At 40.5% G+C, this 20,796-nt stretch overlaps 1 protein-coding gene across 1 annotated transcript in view; it reads right to left on the bottom strand.

Annotated features, from left to right (window-relative positions):
- Positions 1-19,605, bottom strand: part of SUSD5 (sushi domain containing 5) — a 102,750-nt gene extending 83,145 nt beyond the window's left edge. Inside the window, exons 1-2 of the mRNA XM_012551297.3 lie at positions 19,159-19,605; positions 1,801-1,978 (exon numbers count right to left, since the gene is read on the bottom strand). Of these exons, the coding sequence (XP_012406751.2) occupies positions 1,801-1,978; positions 19,159-19,267 (287 nt within the window). The 5' untranslated portion in view covers positions 19,268-19,605. The remainder of the gene's footprint in view (positions 1-1,800; positions 1,979-19,158) is intronic.
- Positions 19,606-20,796: the final 1,191 nt, after the last annotated feature.

Below are 20,796 nucleotides of genomic sequence, written 5' to 3'. Positions count from 1 at the left end.
GGATTGTCTTCAATGTAACTGGTGATATAACTTGTCACTGACCACAGCCTTTTGCTTTTTAATTTTTAATGTGAGGGGCATTTAAAAATAATTCAGAACAGGTCTTTCCCAGTTATTCCTGGGAACATCTTCACAAGCACCCTTTACCCTTTGCTCCCTCTTCCTCTTCTCATATAGAATGATAAGTATACAGCAGATCATCTAAACAACTCCTCGATGTCAGCAAGAAACACAAAAGAAAATTACCTTTCAGAGATCTGTTTATTTTGTAGTTTTAAAAAAGGTGAAGGGTCTTTGAGAAATTCCAGCTAGGAGCCTAGAGTTTAATCATATCACCTCCACTTTTATAAGTGATGATACACTTTGTTCTCTGTCCCCAATTCTCATACTATAAGTTAAGGCCATTTAAAAAGATTTTCTCAGAATCAGAGTAGAAGGAACCTAAGAGATTACATAATTCAAGACTTTCATTTTAAAGAGAAGGAAACTGAGACCTGGAAGTATCAGTGTTTTTCCCAAGGGTATCCAGGTAGCTTTGTGACAGATTTAGTGTCAGAAGTCTGTTCTGTGACTTCCAGAATACAGCTCATTTTCATTTTTTTTTTAATGAACCTGACACACAATAATGAACATCAATACTTTTACATTCAAAGACAAACAGAAAAGAGAATTGTATAGGTAACTGACATCTTCACATATGTAGTTTCTTTCTCTTTTTTTAGAAGTTTATGCTAAAGTTAACATTTCCCTTCCTGAACCTGGGTGCTCTCTTTTATTTAAAAATTTTCATTGACATTATTTTCATTGTTTTTCTCTTTTTTTTATCTCAATCACTGTGCACTCACTCTAAAATAAAAACTTTCTCTTGCAATAAATATTTTCAAGCCAAACAAATTCACTCATTGGTTGTGTCTGAAAATGTACATCCCATTCTGAGAAGTGGGCAGCATACTTTTTCACTGGTTGGGACTAATCATTTCCCCCCCCCCCCCAATACTAGAATCCTTCTAATTAAAGACTAAGATGAAGCATAATTAAAATATACAAATCACAGAATACCAAGAATCTGATGTACTTATTATTGTACTTAATTTATCATTTGATTCATTGATTGATTCAAAAGACATTTTTACTATACATAGGGTACCATGCTAAGTGTTATGGATGCAAAGATGAAAAAGAAAAAGAACAAATCTGTTGTTCTTGAGAAACATACATTCTACTGGGGCATAAATGAATCAACAAACATTTATTTTGCACCTACTGTGTGTTAGGCGTTGCATTAAGCACCAGGAATACAACAAAATACATACACAAGTAAATACAAAGAATATACAAAGTAGCATAGGGTGACTTCAAAAGGAGTGAAAGGCTAATGTTCTTCCCTAAGGTCTTCCCATTCTAGAGAAGCAGCTTTTAACCTTTTTTAATGTCCTGGATCCTTTTGGCATTTAACCCTGGTAAAGGAGGAAGAACCTGAGCTGTTCTAAAGGATGCTAGGGATTCTTCAAATTCCCTGCCCTCAAGAGGCTTATATTCCATTGAAAAGGCTGTTGTCTCATTGTCTCCACCCTCGTACAATAGCCAGTCTTATGCATGAGACCGAATGCTGGACAGAAGTCTGGGTAAAAGGGAAGTGGGGAATGATAGAAAAGTAAGATGAATAAGCAACAATTCATCTGGGGACTTGGAATTCAACCACTGGCGGCAGGGAGATTAACAGCTCACTTTTTCTCCTCTGAGGGTGCACGGAGGAGAGGAGCCCTATGGAAGTGGGAGCTATTGTTCTGGTTCCCTTACCCGACGGTGCCATCTGCCAGCCAGCCTGTGGTGCACGTGGCAAAGGAACATTCCAGCACGGCTCGGCGCAGCTCCGCCGCTGTGGCGAGGTGAGCGCCCGAAGCCTCACAGGAGGCCTGAGCCATAGGCAGATCCAGGCCCTGAGAGCCATTCCAGGATTCCAACACAAAGAGTTTTCCTGCAGGAGAACACATAGACACAAGCAGACATATCAGTCTGAGTAAAAGTGGCACCTGTCTAGGTCTATTTCTCAGGGCCAGGCACCTAGCAAGCCATTCTCTTCCCCAATATCTTCCCCTTCCAGAACAGCAATTTTTAACCTTTTTTACGTATGTCTCGGGCAAAGCCAATGGACTTCCTTGAAGAAGAATGTTTTTAAATGAGTAAAATAAGATATTTAGAAGTACAAAGAAAGATAATTAAATTTATTTTTCAAAGTTCCTGGATCCCAAGTTTAAGACTCTTAATTCTAAAAGACCTCAAAGCCCTTTAAGCAGATCATTCCCATGTTATATATCTTTTATCACATCAAAGTATCTTATCCAAGATTTAGCCCTTAGAAATTCTCCAGTATAGATAAGAAAACTGAGGCAAACAGAGGTGAATTGTCACCTTGACCAATGTCACATAGCTGGTAAATGTCTGAGGCTGGATTTGAACTTAGTTCCAAGTTGACTTAGAACATTTCCAAAGTTGTCTTTTTGAATTTAAGTTTTAGATTCTAGCTAAGCATAATCAGGGAAGGAAATGTCATTCTTAGCTGATCCCCAAAGAGAGAGACACACACAGACACATACACATACAGAGAGAGAGAGACAGAGAGAGAGAGGAGAGAGACAGAGACAGAGAGAGAGAAGTGGGGGGGGGAGAGAGAGAGAGACAGAGAGAGAGACAGAGAGACAGAGACAGAGAGAGACAGAGAGACAGAGAGAGAGAGACAGAGAGACACAGAGAGAGACAGAGAAAAGGGAGAGAGAGAGAGAAGGGAAAGGGGGGGAGAAAGAGAGAGAGAGGGAGAGAGAGAGAGAGAGACAGAGAGAGAGAGAAAGAGAGAGAGAGGGACAGAGAGACAGAGAGACACAGAGAGAGACACAGAGAGAGAGAGACAAAGAGAGAGAGATAGAGAGATAGAGAGACAGAGAGACACAGAGAGAGAGAGAGAGAGAGAGAGGAGAGAGAGAGAGGGAGAGAGAGAGAGAGAGAAGGGAGAGAGTGGGGGAGAAAAAGAGAGAGAGAGAAAGAGAGAGAGAGACAGAGAGGCAGAGAGACAGAGACACACACAGAGACATACACACAGAGAGAGAGAGACAGAGAGGCAGAGAGACAGAGACACACACAGAGACATACACACAGAGAGACAGACACAAACAGACAGAGAGAGAGAAAGAGAAAGAGAGAGAGAGAGAGAGAGAGAGAGAGAGAGAGAGAGAGAGAGAGAGAGAGATGGAAGAGGGGGAGAAGGGAGAGAAATAGAGAGAGAGAAGGAAAGAGAGACAGAGACAGAGAGAGACAGAGAGGCAGAGAGACAGAGATAGACAGAAACAGAGACACACACACAGAAAGAGAGAGAGAGACACACACACACAGAGACAGACACAGAGAGACAGAGAGAGAGAGAAAGAGAGAGACAGAGAGAGGGAGCTTAGGATCAGAGGGCAAGAGGAGGGGAGAGAATAGTTTGCTGATATCTAAAGATTCAAACTATTTTATCTATCTCCCAAGATTGTGAGAATCAAATGAGATAATAATTGTAAAATACTTACACAGTGCTTGGCACATAGTAAGTGCTATACAAATGCCATAATTAACAGCAATAGCAACAACATTATCAACATCAATTCCTTCAGTATCAACATCATAATCTCATTTGAGTTCTCCACAGTCCTGGCAGATAGGTGCAGTGATTATCCCTGTTTTGCAGATGAAGGAATTGAGACACAGGGAGATTCCACGATGGCTCATGATCACACAGCTAGTAAATATTGGAAGTGGGATATGGACCCAGTTCCTTCTAACTTTAGATTACTTCCCTTTCTGCACTATACTGAACCATCATGAAAACTGATTTATTAATTAGAACTTGTCCCCTGAGGACTTTTGCTACACTTTCTTAGCTTACATTTAGTTGTTGCATATTTTGGTAGGTACCAAAAATTTTTTTAAATTAAAGAACTGTATAAATGCCTATTTTGGGTTGTATAAACTGGCAAAAACTGTCCCAGGGGCTCCGAATAACTGGATTCCTTATGAGGCTTTTAAGCACACTGGCCTGATCTCCATAAACAACTACTCCTCATCCCCCTGTACCCCACCTGCAGCAAGGAAGATAAAATGTCCTCTAATCTCAGATGGAGTTGACTAAAAAGGCTTTGGGAATCAGCTAAGTGTAATGACAATTCCTCCCCTGGTTATGCTTAGGTAGGATCTAAAAGTTGAATTCAAAAAGACAACTTTGAAAAAAACCATTCCAAATCATTTCAAAGACAACTTTGAAAACTGTTCTAAGTCAACTTGGAACTCAGTCAGTCAAAATCTCCAGTGAGACTTTACTGAATATATAAATACAAATATTTCTATGTAGTCATAGATAAGACATATTTTCCTTCTTTCTCTGTCCCTCTCTCACCCTCTCTCCATATGTCTCTGTTTTTCTTCATCTCTGACTCTCTCCCTCCTTTCTCTCTCTCTGTCTCTATGTCTGTCTGTCTGTTTCCTTCTTTCTGTGTCTCTTTCTCTTTCAATATCAACAAATTTCTTCTTCTCTGAGGCTTTAGAGACAACTAAAATACTTAACATTAGAATTTGTCTTTTTGATGAACCAGTTTCTAGCCAAATCATGAAGTCAGCCCCTTAAACTGAGTTTATGTCAATTAAGCTAGGGTTTGGCTTGAGTGGTTTGTGGGTAAAAATAAAAATGACCTGCAATACCTTCTTTACCCTATTCAAACTTCAAAAAAAAAAACAAAACACTTTTCCTTTTTCTCTCTTCTTCCCTTGTCTCTTTGTTTTCTTTCAGGTTGGGTTTCTGTTTGAAAATGTTTGCTACTATCTTCATGCCACGATTCCTATTTTCACTTCAAGAAGAAGTCTGGTGGTAGAGCACCGGGCCTGGAATCACAAAGATCTAAGTGCAAATCTAGCCTCAAATACTTGGCACTTACTAACTGTGTGATCCTGAGCAAGTCACTTAACCCTGATAGTGGTAGTGGTAGTAGTAGTAGTAATAGTAATAGTAGTAGTAATAATAGGAAAAAAAGAAGAAAGAAGAAGAGGAAGAAAGAAGAGAAGGAGAAGGAAGAGGATGAGGAGAAGGAGGAGGAAGAGGAGGAGGAGGAGGAGGAGGAGGAAGAGGAGGAGGAGGAGAAGAAGATGACGACCTTGGACCATTAATATTTTGTTCATAAAACATATCAGTGCCTGAAATTGGCTTAATACATGGATGTGTATAGATGTGTAGACACACACACAAACAGCAAGAATATCGCAAAATGTGCAAGTAGAGAAGCAGCATATTGACACAGCCTTCAGATATCCTGTGACACAGTTGTCTGCTGAAATCTTGCCAGAAGGACAACTGGAATTTCTCATTCTGTGTCCAGCATATAATAAAATGCAGAGTAACCTGGGCAAATAACCTCTCTCCTTCCCTCTCTCAGAAGTAGCTCACTTTTGGTCAAGACCCAATGGAATCTGACCATCTACCTCTATGTCTACTAAAGGGCTTATCTCAAGACCCTGAACATGTCATTCTAATGCACTCAGGCTAAGACAAAACTCCCCAGTTGGGACTGATGTTCTTCCAGCTGCATCTCCCTCCCCAGGGCATATAGGAGAGACTATTCCTAGAACCACCCTGAAGTCATGAATTCAAATCCAGCCAAAAACACTTGCTGACTGTGTGACCCTAAGCAGGTCATTTTGCCTTTGCTCCAATGCCTCAAATGTAAAATGGGATAAATGGCACCTATCTCACAGGGCTGTTGTTAGGATCAGATGGGGTAATTTTTTTTTAGATACCCAGTATAGTGCCTGTGAGATAAAAAGCACTTAATAATTGCTTGTATCCTTGCTTTCCTCTTTCCCTTGCTCTGCTCTGGTGGGCAGCTCCTTCAAAGAGAATAGTGAATGCTGCCATGAACTCCCCGGGGCAAAAGTAATATTAAATCAGTTCACAGATTCTTGAACTAAACCTGTGTTTTAAAGAGAAATCTTCAGGAGGAAACTAGTCTCACCCAAGCTGTTCTGTACCTTAGTTCCCGAGATTTGCTCAGGACATGAACTGATTAAGTGACTTGTCCAGGGTTATACAACTGGTAGGTCTCAGGTAGAATATGAATCAAGGTGTTTCTGAGTTCGTGGCGTATCCTATCATGTACATACATATGTATATATAAGTGCATGGATGTAGCCGTCCTTGTGAAGCAAAGAAGTCCTAGATATAACCCAACAGATGTCTTAGAGCCACCGCCACCACCACAAAACTACAGAGCCTGTGAATATGCAGAGATATGTATGTATAGAAATATGTATGTGCATTACCAATTTGCATCAATTGGATGGCATTTCCACACTATTCCAGGAAAATCACCCTCTACATCCCATTTGCCACAAAGAAAAACTAGTGGGGGAATATATTTTATTCAGCAAATTTAAAAATCAGACTGCATAAAAAAGGTTCTCCCTAAGAGTCAGGGACCTTGGAACTCTCACCATCATTCCCCAAATCGAAATTATGTATAACAAGCAAACAAAATCTTCTGAAACACACAAATTCAGGAAGCTTGAAATCTAGACTATGGTTGGGCTTGGTTTAGGGTGGGTGGGATGAGCTGGGTTCATGCCTGGCTGGGATGCTTTTGAATATACTGATTTGACGTGTTCCAGCCCCCTAGGGGAATCCTGTGGAGCTCAGGACTCCTGTTCCTGCCATAGGAAGGCAAGAAGATGACTGGACTCCTGTTGGATTTCCACTGCTTGGCTTGCTTTATAGCCTTCCAAGGCAGTGGAATCCAATTATTCATCCCTGTCCGTCTTCTTCAGGGATTCATAAAGCGAAGTGGTAATCCAACAGGAATAAAAATAATATTGCCTCACATTCTTCAAAAGGAAACAAAGGGCCATATGGGCCACGGCCCAGCTAAAATCCTTAGCCATGAACACATCACTTTCATGGCATCCAAAATGAGACGAGGCAAGATCTGAAGCTGGGGGGAATCCATTTAGAAAAATGCCTCTGTGTCACCAACCCGGGACTTCTGTGATCCTTCTGAATGGGGTGTATGCTGGGTCTCAGCCATCTCATCTATTTATTTTCCTTTGTATCAAACCCTTTCTTTAGGACAACTATTAACCTCTTCTGTATTATGGACCCTTTTGACATTCTGGTGAAGCCCTTCTCAGTATAATATTTTCAAATGAATAAAATAAAATAAAAAGGAATTCAATTATAATGAAATAGTTGTAAAATATTTTTTAAACAAAACTCACTGACACCCTGAAATCTATCCAGGGATCTCAAGTTAAGAACCTTTGCCTTAGGTACTTAAAGCATTCATGGATGGGTGGATAAATAGATATGATTGATTTTTACCTTCACTGCCTGTTCAAAAGAATAAAGACTTCCAAAAAATACTGTGAATGGGATTTGAGAAACTTGGAACCCTATAAAAGTCAATGTGAAAATAAAATTATAATATCACAGAGTGATCGAGGCTTTGTTCCAAGGAGCAAAAATGGAGGAAGATGTACTTCCTCTCTAGGAGTAGAAGGCTTTGCTTTCTGATCCCAAACACCTCCAGTGTCTGGTCACTATGTCGTCCCCTTCTTTTATTCTAATATAAAGTTGAATGGGACCTTATAAGTCCAACTCTTTCATTTTATAGTTGAGTTAAGTTCAAGGTGACAAGTGGCAGAACCAAGATTCAGACAGAAATAGGAGGAAGATTTGATAGTGGAGTCAGAGCACATGTGTGTGTAATAAGGCAGGTCTAGTTCAATCCTCTGACTTTGATAGTCAAAACTCCTAGCTTATATAGCCCAAGGGATATTAAAAATTTACATGAAAAGAAGGAAATTGGTCTAACCCTGGGGGTTATTTTGATATACAAAATGAAAAGGCGTTGATCCAGTGAACAGTGTAGACCCTTCACTTCAGGTCCCAGATTTTGTTACAGACTTGGAGAAACTGAAATTATTAACATGTTACTTTTCCCTTCCAATAGAAAAACAAATTATTCTCTCCTTTAAGAGAACCAAATGAGAGATAAAAACTTAATATTCATTGCATATTCAGATACTAGGGTGAAAAGTCCCTATAGAAATGAGAAATTAGTGTTGCTTTCTTAGCCTTCTCCAGACTTATCTTTCTGTCTCAAGCAGGATGAACACCATTATCACAATCTTGGAAAATTAAGGATTTTGCCTTTCAGGAATAAAAAATAGCCCTGATTTGTGTATAAAAAATGAGGAAGATCTTTTCCTTGGGCAGGTATTCCAAAGCATGGCATTCACAGAAGTGTCAGGATTCCCAGCATCCAAGCCTCTTGCCTCAGGCAAGAAAGTTAGGTGCTGTGAAGTATCTTGCACCATCTTTTCAAAGCTCCTCTTTGAGGATATCCACACCATTGTCCTGTGTAATAGAGTAATTTGACAGCCAGTTGGTACTCGAGTCCCAAGGGGCCAAACACTGAGGATGGAGATCTCGGGGCCATTGTTAAGAGTTTTGGACAGAAACCAGGAAGATGGCGATTTAAGACATGGCTCTTGTTAGTGCTGAGAATCCTTTACTAGTATTAACTTCTAAATTTTATGTGGTGCAAGTCTACCCCAAATCAAAACCTTGGTTTTCTAATGTGTGAGTGTGTTTGTGTGTGTGTGTGTGTGTGTGTGTGTGCTTATGTCCTTGAGGGCAGGAGGCAGACTCTCTCCTTTGAGGAAATTCTCTGGAATCCACTTTATAGCAAGCTGTGCATGAACTCCTGTGTGATGATGTAACCCAGCTCTGAATTCTGACTGATTAGGTGGCCATGCTTCCCAAATGCAGGTCTTTAAAAAATGGGATTTTTTTACCCAGGGGTTACTTAGACCCAATAGCTCCCCATGCCATCTTCTTTTCCTGATTTTTTTCTAGGATCTAACACCGTCCCATATGGAACACTTAATCAAAACACTTAGGATAACATTTTGCCACATTTTATCTCATCCCGAGTGTGGGTTGATAAGAGAAACTCAATTTCACCATTCCATGTTAACAATGTAGTCTCATACACGTACATAGTGGTTAGATTTTTCCTTTCTAATGTGCTTGGAGTTGTAGAGATTTGAGTTCAAATTCAGCCTCAGACACTCACTAGCTGTGGAATCCTGGGTTAGAAACTTAACCTTTTCCAGCCTCAGTTTACTAATCTGTAAAATGAAGGGGTCAAACTTAATGGCCTTGAAGGTCTCTTCCAGTTCTATGCTTCTTTGTGCCAGTAACAGTGAGGTCTATCTGTCTAACTTTGGCTGGTGGAAGGTTTTGTGGCTAACTTTACTTCAGAAGCTGACAACTATCTGACCCTCTTGTTCCTCCTACCGACCAGAGCAAATCCTCTATTTTGGCCAGACTGACTTCGTTGCCATGTACATCCTTCCCCACCATGCTCCTTCCCCACCCTGTGTCTCAGTTCAGTGCTGTTCCTCCCCCGTGGAATGTGCTTCCTTATCCGTTTCACAAATCAAAATCCCACTCAAATTTCAAGGGCTGGCTTAAATCCCTGTGGTAGATGGGCCTGTCTTAATGTATTCTCAGAGTGGTGGTATATTCTAATTTGAGAGTGATGAGAGAACAGATTCTTCTTTATTTTTTTGTCTTTCCTTATTTGGAGGGGAAAGGTTAGATACTCAGTAATTAAGTGGGAATGTGAGATTGAAACACCCCAGAGCCACCATGCAATAAGGAGCCCTTTTGATTGGCTGATGCTGAGCCTTGGACTTCAGATGGCCACCCATATGATTGAATCCCAAGATGGTGGAGGAAAAGGCTGTTTTTTTTTTTTTTAAGACTTCATTGTCTTCTGGGATCACGAGGGAGCTATATTTCTGGCCAAAGGAGTGTTGAAAAGATTAGCTAGATCTGAATGATAAATATTAAGTTTAGGTACCATCGAGTTCAGGTCAGGGTACCTTTTTTGTTTTCACATAACATAAATGCACATATTTTCTGTTCCATTAATAATTTTTTTTAATCCAGATCTGTGATTACATCAATGTGGTTAAGTCTTGTTATGGAGACTCTTGCCACAGATATAGATCTGCAACTAAGCATCTTGGAGACTTGCCTGGGACATTGAGTGTCTAACCAATAGTCACACAGCAATTACGTGTCAGAGATAGTACCTGAAGCCATGTCTTCCTAATTCCAACAAGCACTGGACCTGAAATCATACAGTAGGTCAGTCAATAAGCATTCATTAAATGCCTACTATGTGTCAGACACAGAACTAAATAAGCTCTGGGGATATAAGGAAAGGCAAAAAAGGGTTCCTGTCTTGGAAGAGCTCACAATCTAATGGAATGAAGATTTAAATACTTTCTATATACTTAAATACCTGTGAGACAGTCAATGTTACAGAGCTTGTTTATTCAGTTTGGGACTGATAATAACACTTCCCTCCCAGGGCTGTTGTCAGAATCAAATCAAATACTGTATTGTACAAATGTTTTGTTAATATACACATTACTTATTATTAGTTATATTAATGAGTTATTATTAGATAATAATATTATCATAGAGAGGAGCATTAAGCCAACTCTGGGGCAATAGTGCATTCATTGCATAGAGTAAATCTTTAATGAACATTGAATTGAATTTGAATTGAAATTGAGTTGAATTGAAACCTTAAGTTTAAAAGATTATAAGAAAAATAAGATTATAGGCAATTATATGATTACTGGATAATGATTTTTAAATTGGAAGGGACCTTGGGAGCCATTGAGTCTAACCCTTTTGTTTTATATATGAAAAAACTTAGGCTTAGTGTATTGAACTGGCTTGCCCCCCGAATCACACAGATATTAAAATAATAGAAACAGATTTTGATTTCAGAACTTCCTGAATTCAAAAAAAGGTCTTTCCATTAAATTCCCTAACTATCTCTAAATGAATAAGAAATGGTGAAGGGGAAAGGAAACAAGCATTTATGTAGTGCTTTCAATGGCATTGTGCTAAACACTTTTAAAAATATTATCTTATTTGATCCTCACAACAACCCTGGGAAATGGATACTACCAATTATTATTCTCAGTTTACAGTTGAGGAAACTGAGACAAACAGAGGGTAGATGACTTGCTCAGGCCCATCTTCAAAGCCTTTTCAGCTTGGTATATGATCTGCCAGAGCTTATGCTCCACTACCCAATGGCCCCTGCAACGTCTGAAATTGGATGTCCTATTGGCATCTTCAACTCCACATGTTCAAAATGGAGCTCATTACCTTTCTGCTTAAACTCACCCCTTGTCCAAACTTCTGTAGTACTGTCCAACCAGCCCCACAAGTTCACAACCTCAGAGTCCTACTTAGCTCCCCCTTCTCTTTCCATCTTGTCATTTCTACTTCCGCATCTTTCACATCTGTTTCCTTCTCTCCACAGGTATGACGCCACCTTAGTTCAAAAGCTTTTTACATTTCCCCTGGATTATTATAATAGTCTTCTCACTGGTCTCCTTGCCTCAGATTTCTCTTCATTCCAACTCCTCCTTCAAACAGATGCTTGATTTTCCCATGGCACAGATCTGACCATCTCATTCCCCTACTCAATGAACTCCAGTAGCTCTCTATTACTTCTAGATCACATGCAGACTCTTCTACTTGGCATTAAAAGCTTGTCACAACCTGGCCATACCTAGCCTTTTCACATATTCTTCTTCTTCATGTACATTATGGTCCAATCAAACCATTCCTCACACATGATATTCAACCTTCCTCTCCATGTCTCATTTTATTTGTGCTTAGAATACCCTCCCCTCCTTACCTCTGATACTCAGAATCCTAGTTTTCCTCAGGTCTCTGCTCAAATATCACCTTCTTTGGCTAATTACTCCCACTCACAATGAAGTTTCTGGTGTTTTCTCTCAAAATTCCCTTATATCTATTTTGTTTCTAGATAGAAATTTCCACCTTATGCAAGCTCCCTGAAGGCAGGGACTATTTCACTTTAGACTCTCCAAACCCAGAACCATGCATAAAGTAAGTGCTTAATAAAGATGTGCTGATTGGCTGATTGGTTGGTTGAGAGTTCAGGGGCATCTCCCTGCCTCTTGAGGCAAAAAAGAAAACTTGGGTGGAAATCGTAATGAAACAAAACAAAACCTCAGCATTTGGTTAACAGCATTGTTTTCTCTTCCTTTCCCATATCATTAAGTGAGGGTTTATGTTTTGGGGAACTAAATTATAATTGCTTCACCTGAAAAAAATTATCAAAGAAGCCGTAAAATGACAAAAGAAGTAGGAGTCATTTCTGAGCTCATCTGCTCGGTCTTTGATTCTCAATGAAATTATAATCACTTCCTTCTAGCTATCTAAAAGGAACAGCTGCTTTCAAAATAACTGCTTGAAAGAGCCAATACTTGTTGTTGCTCATCCTTCGTTTTCAAAAAGAACCAACAACTTTATGTGATGTCTTAACTTCCCCATAAATTGGACTTAAGTGATGCAAAATTACACAAAGTCATCAGCCTCACTGTCTCTTCCAGAGTCATCAAAGTCCAATGTCTAGACAAAAGCCAAGACAACTGGCAATGACGGGAGAATGCAGTGGGTGACCTTGACTTCTTAGATATCTGACCAAACTCTAAGACCTCCACAGTGTAGTATAATTGGGACAGCCCTGAATTAATTTAGGTAGTATTGTCATTTTTCTTATATTGATATGGTCCAACCATGAACAATTAATCTTTCTAATTATTTAAGTTTGTCGACTATCTTTTTATTAAAATAAGAAAACAAACATTTGCTCCTCACAAAAAGCCCTAGTGCTACTCTCTCAAGACAAATCTGGTTTTCTTTTGCACCTTGTTGCTTATGCCCAGGCACTTGGCAATGATTCAGTAACAATGGATCAGTGGGTGGAGATTTGGAGAAGAATATTTTTGACAATCTTTAGTGAGAAGCCTTAAAATAATAACTAGAAGTAGGGTTTTTTTTTAATGTATAGTTTCTTCACAATCGTTCTCCTTTCTATTGAAAAATCAAGAGGTAGCAGGAATCAAGTGTCTAGGGGAGAATTAGAGTTATTCATAAAACTAGTTTTCAGTTTTTTCTAATATTTTGTTTACAAAATGTCCTTTTCTTCTATTGTCTATCCACTCTGTCTTTCCTTCTCTATTGGAAACATGCTTATACATATGGTGTGTATATACAAAATGGACACATACATTTATACACATATATGTATTTATACAAAATGGACACATTCATTTATATATATATGTATTTATGTATATAAATGAATGTGTCCATTTTCCACTTATTTTCAGTGTTTGCTCTGATGACATTTGTTCAGATCATTCCCAAAGAATCTTCACACTTGAAATATTGGGGACTCTGGTCTTCTGAGTATGCTAATGTTCATGGGTATTCTGTGAGCCCTCATGAAGAGAATGCGACCCACTGTGATTCATTCTATTTTCTTCATCCAACAGGCATTCAGAACTGGCTTCTTTGTTCCACTGGAAACCTACATCCTGATTGAAAAGCAGCATTAAAGTTTTCAGCAAAAACTCAAGTTAGCAAGGCTTTTTTGGAGTCCTTTATATGTTTTTCAAGCTGCTAACATAAGACAACTGGGCTTTACTGTTGGAAAAATGAAGGTCCTGGGTTTCCATACAACCCACCCACCTCTCACTGCAACCAGCTGTGAGGGCATTTCCTTTTGACCTACAATTAAAAAATAAAAGAGATTCTAGGTCTGAAATCTTGAGAGACTCTACCTAATTCAAATTCTGAAAGAAACACATGCTTTTTTGCTATCCAAGAACAAAAAGGTTGATGGAGTTGAGGGTGGGGAAAGAAATCTTAACTGATAATATGTCCTGACATCCTATTTGTCAGAACAACTTAGTATCTGCAAAATACAATTGGACCAGATAGATGTTGTGGAATCTAGAAAGAAGGTATACTGGGGAGTCAGAATATGAAGAAGAGAGCTCCTTCTAACAATTAAATTTGGGAGAGGGTGGAAGCCACTTGACAGGGACCCGAATTTAAAGATTGCTAAAAAATTATTATTCATGCAGCTTTGTTCTGGTGTGGCTTACATGTTGTTCATTCAGTAAAATGATAGCATAGTTGTCCCAAAAAGTTCTATTCAGTTTTAGTCTGGGAAAACTGAAAACTGTTTAAGGCACCTTGTTTAAGGCAAATATATTCCCCTTAGTTCAGGCTGGGTTTTCTTTTGATCCTCACAACTGGAAGGTGGTAGAATTATAGTAAGATGATGGAAAAAAAAAACCAGTAGGACTAAAGGGCACCTCTCAAAATGCAAGGCTAACAACTGCTTTCTAGATTTCATTAGAGATGAGTGTCAAGTTGAGTTGAGTTGAGTTGAGAAGTGGAGTTGAGTTGAGAAGACCAGGTTTGAATCCAGTCTCAAACATTTATGAGCTATGGAATGTTAATTAATCTCTCTGAACCTCAGTGTCCTTATCCATAAAATGGGGATAATACGTGTTTCAGAGTCTTTCAGAGTTTTCTTGTTCAGTTGTTTCTGTAATGTTTGACTCTTTGTGACCCCATTTAGGGTTATCTTGGCAAAGATACTAAGAGTGGACTGCCATTTCCTTCTCCTGCTCATTTTACATTTAAGGAAACTGAGGTAAACAGGATTGTGTCTTAACCAGGGGTGCATAGTAAGTGTAAACGTTTACTGATTGACTAACCTCAAGGATTTTAAGGAACATTTCCTTCTTCACATCACATAAGACTCTTCCCTTTATAAAAAGATATCTATAGAAAATTAATCAGACTACTCTTCAAAATGGATGATGATTTGAGTTTTGTCTAACAGATCAGATAATAGTTAGATCTCCACTTTGCCTGGTTCTGGGTAACCAAAGCCATGTGAGTGGTATTTTTCTTTTGACCAGATCTATTCTATTCCCAGGGTCATGGCACTAGAGATTGACCTGGAGAAATCTTGGGCTACATAGTTATCAACAACCTATTGTCATGCCTTCTAATTGGACCACAACTCACTTAGACAATAGAGGATTGTGAAATGTTGGCCAGGAATTATATTTCTTTCAAGGCTCTACTTCCTACCCTTAAAACACTTCCCAATTTCCTACTTTCTCTTGGCAGAAGAGGACCAATATTGATTGATATGAATGCACAAATAATGTACATTTTCTATTACAGATTGTTACTGGATCATCTAGAGCAGAGATTTTCCCTATTTTGTTATCTATACTCATAACAGAACTAAATGTTAAATTTCAGTTAAGAGATTAGTGAAAATTTAAATGTTTCCTCTCACCTGTTGCATGGGAATAATAGTGCTTGCTCTATTTAGGAGCATAGATTTATAGTTGGAAGGGATATTAAATAGAACTGGGAGGAAAATTTTATCTAATCTAATCCAATCTCTCATTGTATAAAAAAAAGAAAGCGAATTCCAGAAAGAAGAAAGAGTTCGCTCAAGATTACATGAGTAATGATTGGCAAGGCTGGAATTCAAACTCAAATCATAGCTCAAAGACTTGGAGTAGAGATTAGAAGCTGGATCCAAGAAGAAAATCAAGACTCAGGAAGAATGAATTGCCCGCCCTCTTTGTAGTGGCTAGAAACTGGAAACTGAATGGATGCCTATCAGTTGGAGAATGGCTGAATAAATTGTGGTATATGAATATTATGGAATATTATTGTTCTGTAAGAAATGACCAACAGGATGATTTCAGAAAGGCCTGGAGAGACTTACACGAACTGATGCTGAGTGAAATGAGCAGGACCAGGAGATCATTATATACTTCAACAACAATACTATATGATGACCAGTTCTGATGGACCTGGCCATCCTCAGCAACGAGATCAACCAAATCATTTCTAATGGAGCAGTAATGAACTGAACTAGCTATGCCCAGAAAAAGAACTCTGGGAGATGACTAAAAACCATTACATTGAATTCCCAATCCCTATATTTATGCCCACCTGCATTTTTGATTTCCTTCACAAGCTAATTGTACAATATTTCAGAGTCTGATTCTTTTTGTACAGCAAAATAACGGTTTGGTCATGTATACTTATTGTGTATCTAATTTATATTATAATATATTTAACATCTACTGGTCATCCTGCCATCTGGGGGAGGGGGTGGGGGGTAAGAGGTGAAAAATTGGAACAAGAGGTTTGGCAATTGTTAATGCTGTAAAGTTACCCATGCATATAACCTGTAAATAAAAGGCTATTAAATAAATTTAAAAAAAAAAAAAGAATGAATTGCCCAAGATCATACCAGCCACATCAAGGGCGAGAGTTGACTCCTTGAGTCCCAAGATACTGTATCACACTGAAAATCTCCCTGTCTTTTAACCATCCTGTAGCTATTCAGAGAGTTGGTGTGAGGATAAAAAAGAGAGTGAAATGTTGGATGGGAAAACTGAAAAGGCTCAAATTCTCTATAACTGTAAATTATCTTGTACTGGGTTCCCAAAGAAATGAAACAATGAAGGCTGCATTGGATGAGATCAAAAATTTTTTTCCCAGCTCTAATCTTTCATGAATCTATGAATGTATATACTTATGTGTTTGTGCTCATGTGAAAAACTTATGTGTTCCAGGACTTAAGTAGAGTGTCTTCCTATTCTTGCTTATTAATTGGAAGACACTCTACTTGCTTATTAATTGGAAGACACTCTACTTAAGTCCTGAAACACATGCCTAACATGGGATAGATCTGTTCCTGATTTTCCTTAATCAAAATTCTGTGAATAAAATGATCTTTTCCAGTTAACTTATATTTTTATAATTTCAGAGTCAGTTTCCTTATTTCTGACAGATCTTTTAACTACAATCACCCCTTAACATTTTTCAAAATTTCCTTTTCTTCTTCTAATCCATCCTCTAGACTACCATCTTCATTTCTGATCTACTAATAAGCCCAAACCTGATCAGCTATTCACAGAAATATTTAGCAAGGAAGAGGATATTGCCTCGAGATAAATTATTACTCTTAATTTATACATAAATATGTTTGGTACAAGTATACCTGTATATTCTCTATGGAGTGGTGAAGGGGGGAAGGAAAGAAGGAAGGAAGGAAGGAAGGAAGGAAGGAAGGAAGGAAGGAAGGAAGGAAGGAAGGAAGGAAGGAAGGAAGGAAGGAAGAAAAAGAGGGAAGGAGGGAGAGAAGGGGGAGGGAAGGAGAAAGCAAGGGAGGAAGGAAAAAAGGAAGGAAAGAAGAAAGAAAGGAAGAAAGAAAAGAAGGAAAAAGAAGAAAAATAAAGGAAAAAGAACAAAAAGGAGAAATGGAAAGGAAAGAGAGAGAGAAAGAAAAAAGAAGGAAAAATGTACTACTGGCTGGAGGTCAGTGGAAGAGGCAGTTTGTTTTTGGGTGTGGCATTTCTAAATGGCCTGCTCAATGAAATTTTTCCTTCAATTTTCACAAATGAGAGGATCTGTGTATTTTTTAAAACTAGATCTAGTTAAATTTTTTGGTGGAGGAATATATTTTCATCCCATATAATATATTAGGATCCACTGAAGCAACTTTATATTGTTTCTTTTCATTTTAAATTTGAATACTTAAAAAGAAACTTTTGACTTTACAGCTTTTCCATACAAACCTTATTTTAGTGCATATTCACTGATTACATTTGCATTCCTTATGAAGGATATGAAGTGAAAAAAAGATTTGAGTGATAGTCCAAAACACCACAACTCACAACAGATCACCAATAAATAGGTTTGATCAGAGTAAACATGTACCCTTAGCCTCTTTCTCTCTCTGAGGACATAGAGAAAGAAATGAGAAGCTTTTCAATCTTCCTTAAAAGCAGAATTCTCAGATCCTCAACAGTGACACTTGAGATGAGAAACAGTGAAAATTTTAATAATAGTCATAATTATAATAATTTTCCTCTCTTGGTTTCCTTTTCCCTTTTTACTACAATGCTTCTTTTTGTTTCTCCCTGGCAGAAGGGTTATTTAAACACACACACTCATAGAGAATGACTGCAAAGACTCTGAAACAAATTGAGACATTCCCTTTACTTTATCCATGAAGTTTCTGCTTAGCCAAAGTTAATGAGGAGCCAATTTCCCTCCAAAGCTCGGAGAATTGGTCTGCTCAATAATTTGTCTCCTTTTTAAAAATCTCAGCTTAGCCTAATACCCTCCCTCTCAAACAAAGCAAAACAAACCACCAAAGGCAACCTGAAGGTAATTTGTCAAATGAATTGCCTTCCTGATTTAAAATGAGTAATTAAAAAAAAAGTCAAATCCTTTTGAACACAAAACCCAGTGTGAAGCAATCATCTTTACCTGGATCTGAAAAGTTTTAGGGGTGGAGGGATAGGACACAGGGGTCTGTAGTGGAAAGAGCATTAAAAATGCCAACCCTGCCACTGCCTAGGAACTTGTGGAGCATCCTTCAGTTTTTGATGTGCTTTAAAGCCAGAGATGAGGGAAGTCTTGAAGTTGACAAGGTTCAGAAAGGCTGACAAGTCAGCCAGGAGAAAGAAAGTTGTCTGAGCAAAGAGGGAACAGGGTCGTGGCTCCCATCTGTCCGGGTCACAGCCCCGGTGGGCAAATTCTAACTAACCTCGGGGCGCAGAGACAGGGCATCTCCATGTGCTGCTGGGCTCCTGGTCCATGGGGACACGGGCAGAGAGGCTCAGGGGCAGGCTTGCTCGTTCCCCTCGATTTCCCCTGAGCTTCCGTTGTGTCCAGCTCAGACACACAGAGCCCAGGAGGTGGCAGGAAGGTGGCTTTGGCTCCCGAGGTGGGCAGGGGTGGGGATGCAGGGAGAGAAAGCTAGCGGGTGCTTCCCAAGAGGGAAACAAAGTCCCTCGGGGGCATTCTCCTGAGAACGTTTCCCTGGAGAGAGGGCCCGCTGAGTCCCCGCGGGGTGCTTTGCTCCCGCTCCCCTATTTATGCAGCACTCCAGCCCTCCTCCGCTTCTCCTGCCAGCCCCTTCCCCATTCTAGCTCAGCGTGGCAGCCCTTCAGGGTCCCAGACACATCCTCATCATCACTAGGATCCTCTCTACTTGATACTAAGTCTCGGCTCCCGTGGGAGGGGGTGGAGGTGGGGGTCACCGGCGGCCCGCCCTCTCATCTGGCACCCAAGGTAGAAGAGAAGACCCCCTTGCTCGTTCTCCTACTCACCGTCAGCCGTCACCGACAGGCAGCGGAGGCTCAGCAGCAGCAGCAGGGCGCCCCCGAAGCACCGGACGAAGGTGGACGCCTGGGACCCCCGGTTGCCTCCAGCCGCCATGGTTCTGACCCCCGGGAGGTGTGGGAGGGCACTGGTGGGGAGGGGGCGCTGCTTCGGATCGAGGGAGGACGGAAAGGGCGTGAGGGAGAGTCCCTTCCCAACGCCGGGGCTGCGATACGGGAGTCCCCCCCAAGAGCTCTTCTTCCCAGGATGGGCTCGCGGAGATGAAGGAGGGAGGGATGGTAAAGAGAGGGAGAAGGACGGGGTTAGGGGAGGAGGGAGCGGGGTGAGACAGAAGGAAGAGCGAAGGTTGCTTGGCGTCCGGGGGGGAGCCAGCGGAGAGGGAGCCCGAGGTGTGGCAAAGACGCGCCTCCGGTGGGGGGTCTGAGGTGGATCTGGGAGGGGGGCGGGGAGGCGTCTTTATCCAGTCCTTGCCTCGCTGGGGGCTGGGGTGCACCTGGAGGGCTGGTGTGAAAAGTCACATCGCCCAGTCACACTGCAGAGCTCTGGACTCAGCCCTGAGCCAGCCCAGCCAGTGCAGGGGGCGAGGGAAGGAGGGGGCGGGGAGGAGGGGGGCCGAGGGAGGGAGCGAAGGAGGAAGGAGGAGGCTGAGGAGGACTAGAAGGAGGAGTGGAGGGGCACCGGGAGGCAAAGAGCTGACTGCGAAGGCGAGGGGAGGACTGTCTGCAAGGAACCCCAGGCTCCAGCCCCCCTCTCTTCTGGTCCTAAGGGGAAGAACACACACGGCTGGAATACTTGTGCTGATCCTGGGAGCCTGTTATCCCTTGGTTCCTATGAATCCTTCCTGTATTTTAGATCTCGATCAGGAAGAGACCTTAGGGGGCATCTAGCCGAACCTGCCCCTCTTTTTATAGTTAAAGAAACTAATTCTTACAGAGAGGAAAATAACTCATCCAGGATTATTCAGGTAACAAGAGTCTGGGTCAGGATTCGAACCCAAGTTCTTGGAGGGATCCAGCCCTCTTTTCAGGACACCACTTTGTCTCCCCCATTATCACTGCAAGCCTGAAGGTCCCATACCAATGAGATGTCCATGTTTTCTCTCTCATGCTTATCACATGACCAGCCCACTTCATTTTCTGATTACATATAGGCTTGATAATTCTCTCTTCTCTGCTTTCTCTTCTCTAACACACCGCAGCTTGCTGAGACTCACTTGTGCCTTTCCATCTCCTTCCCTTTGGGTTATATTGTCATTTGATTTCTGCACTGGGAGCCTTATGAAATCATGGGTGAAATTTTGGTTTAAAGGGCTAGCCTTTGGGAGCAGCTGGTCGTTTGGAATCAAGACGACAGCAGCCCGCTGGACACTGCTGGATTTTGATCTCACATCGAAGTGACACAAGAACTGTTTACATAGCTAATAAATTTTCTCAGAATGGCCTTTATGCTCATGGACATTTATGGATAACCAAATCAGATCATCTAGCCTTAGTGTGTGCACTTTTGTTTGAAAACATTTACTTGAAATGAATTAGGAGAATGGTAGATTTCTATTTTCTAGTTGATCTTAAAGTCAGAGGACCTAAATTCAAATCTCACCTGGGATGTTCAGTACCTGTTGTGAT

Source organism: Sarcophilus harrisii, chromosome 5 (assembly GCF_902635505.1).
Source record: "Sarcophilus harrisii chromosome 5, mSarHar1.11, whole genome shotgun sequence".
NCBI classification, from domain to species: Eukaryota; Metazoa; Chordata; class Mammalia; order Dasyuromorphia; family Dasyuridae; genus Sarcophilus; species Sarcophilus harrisii.
This window is presented reverse-complemented; position numbering and strand designations above follow the sequence as displayed.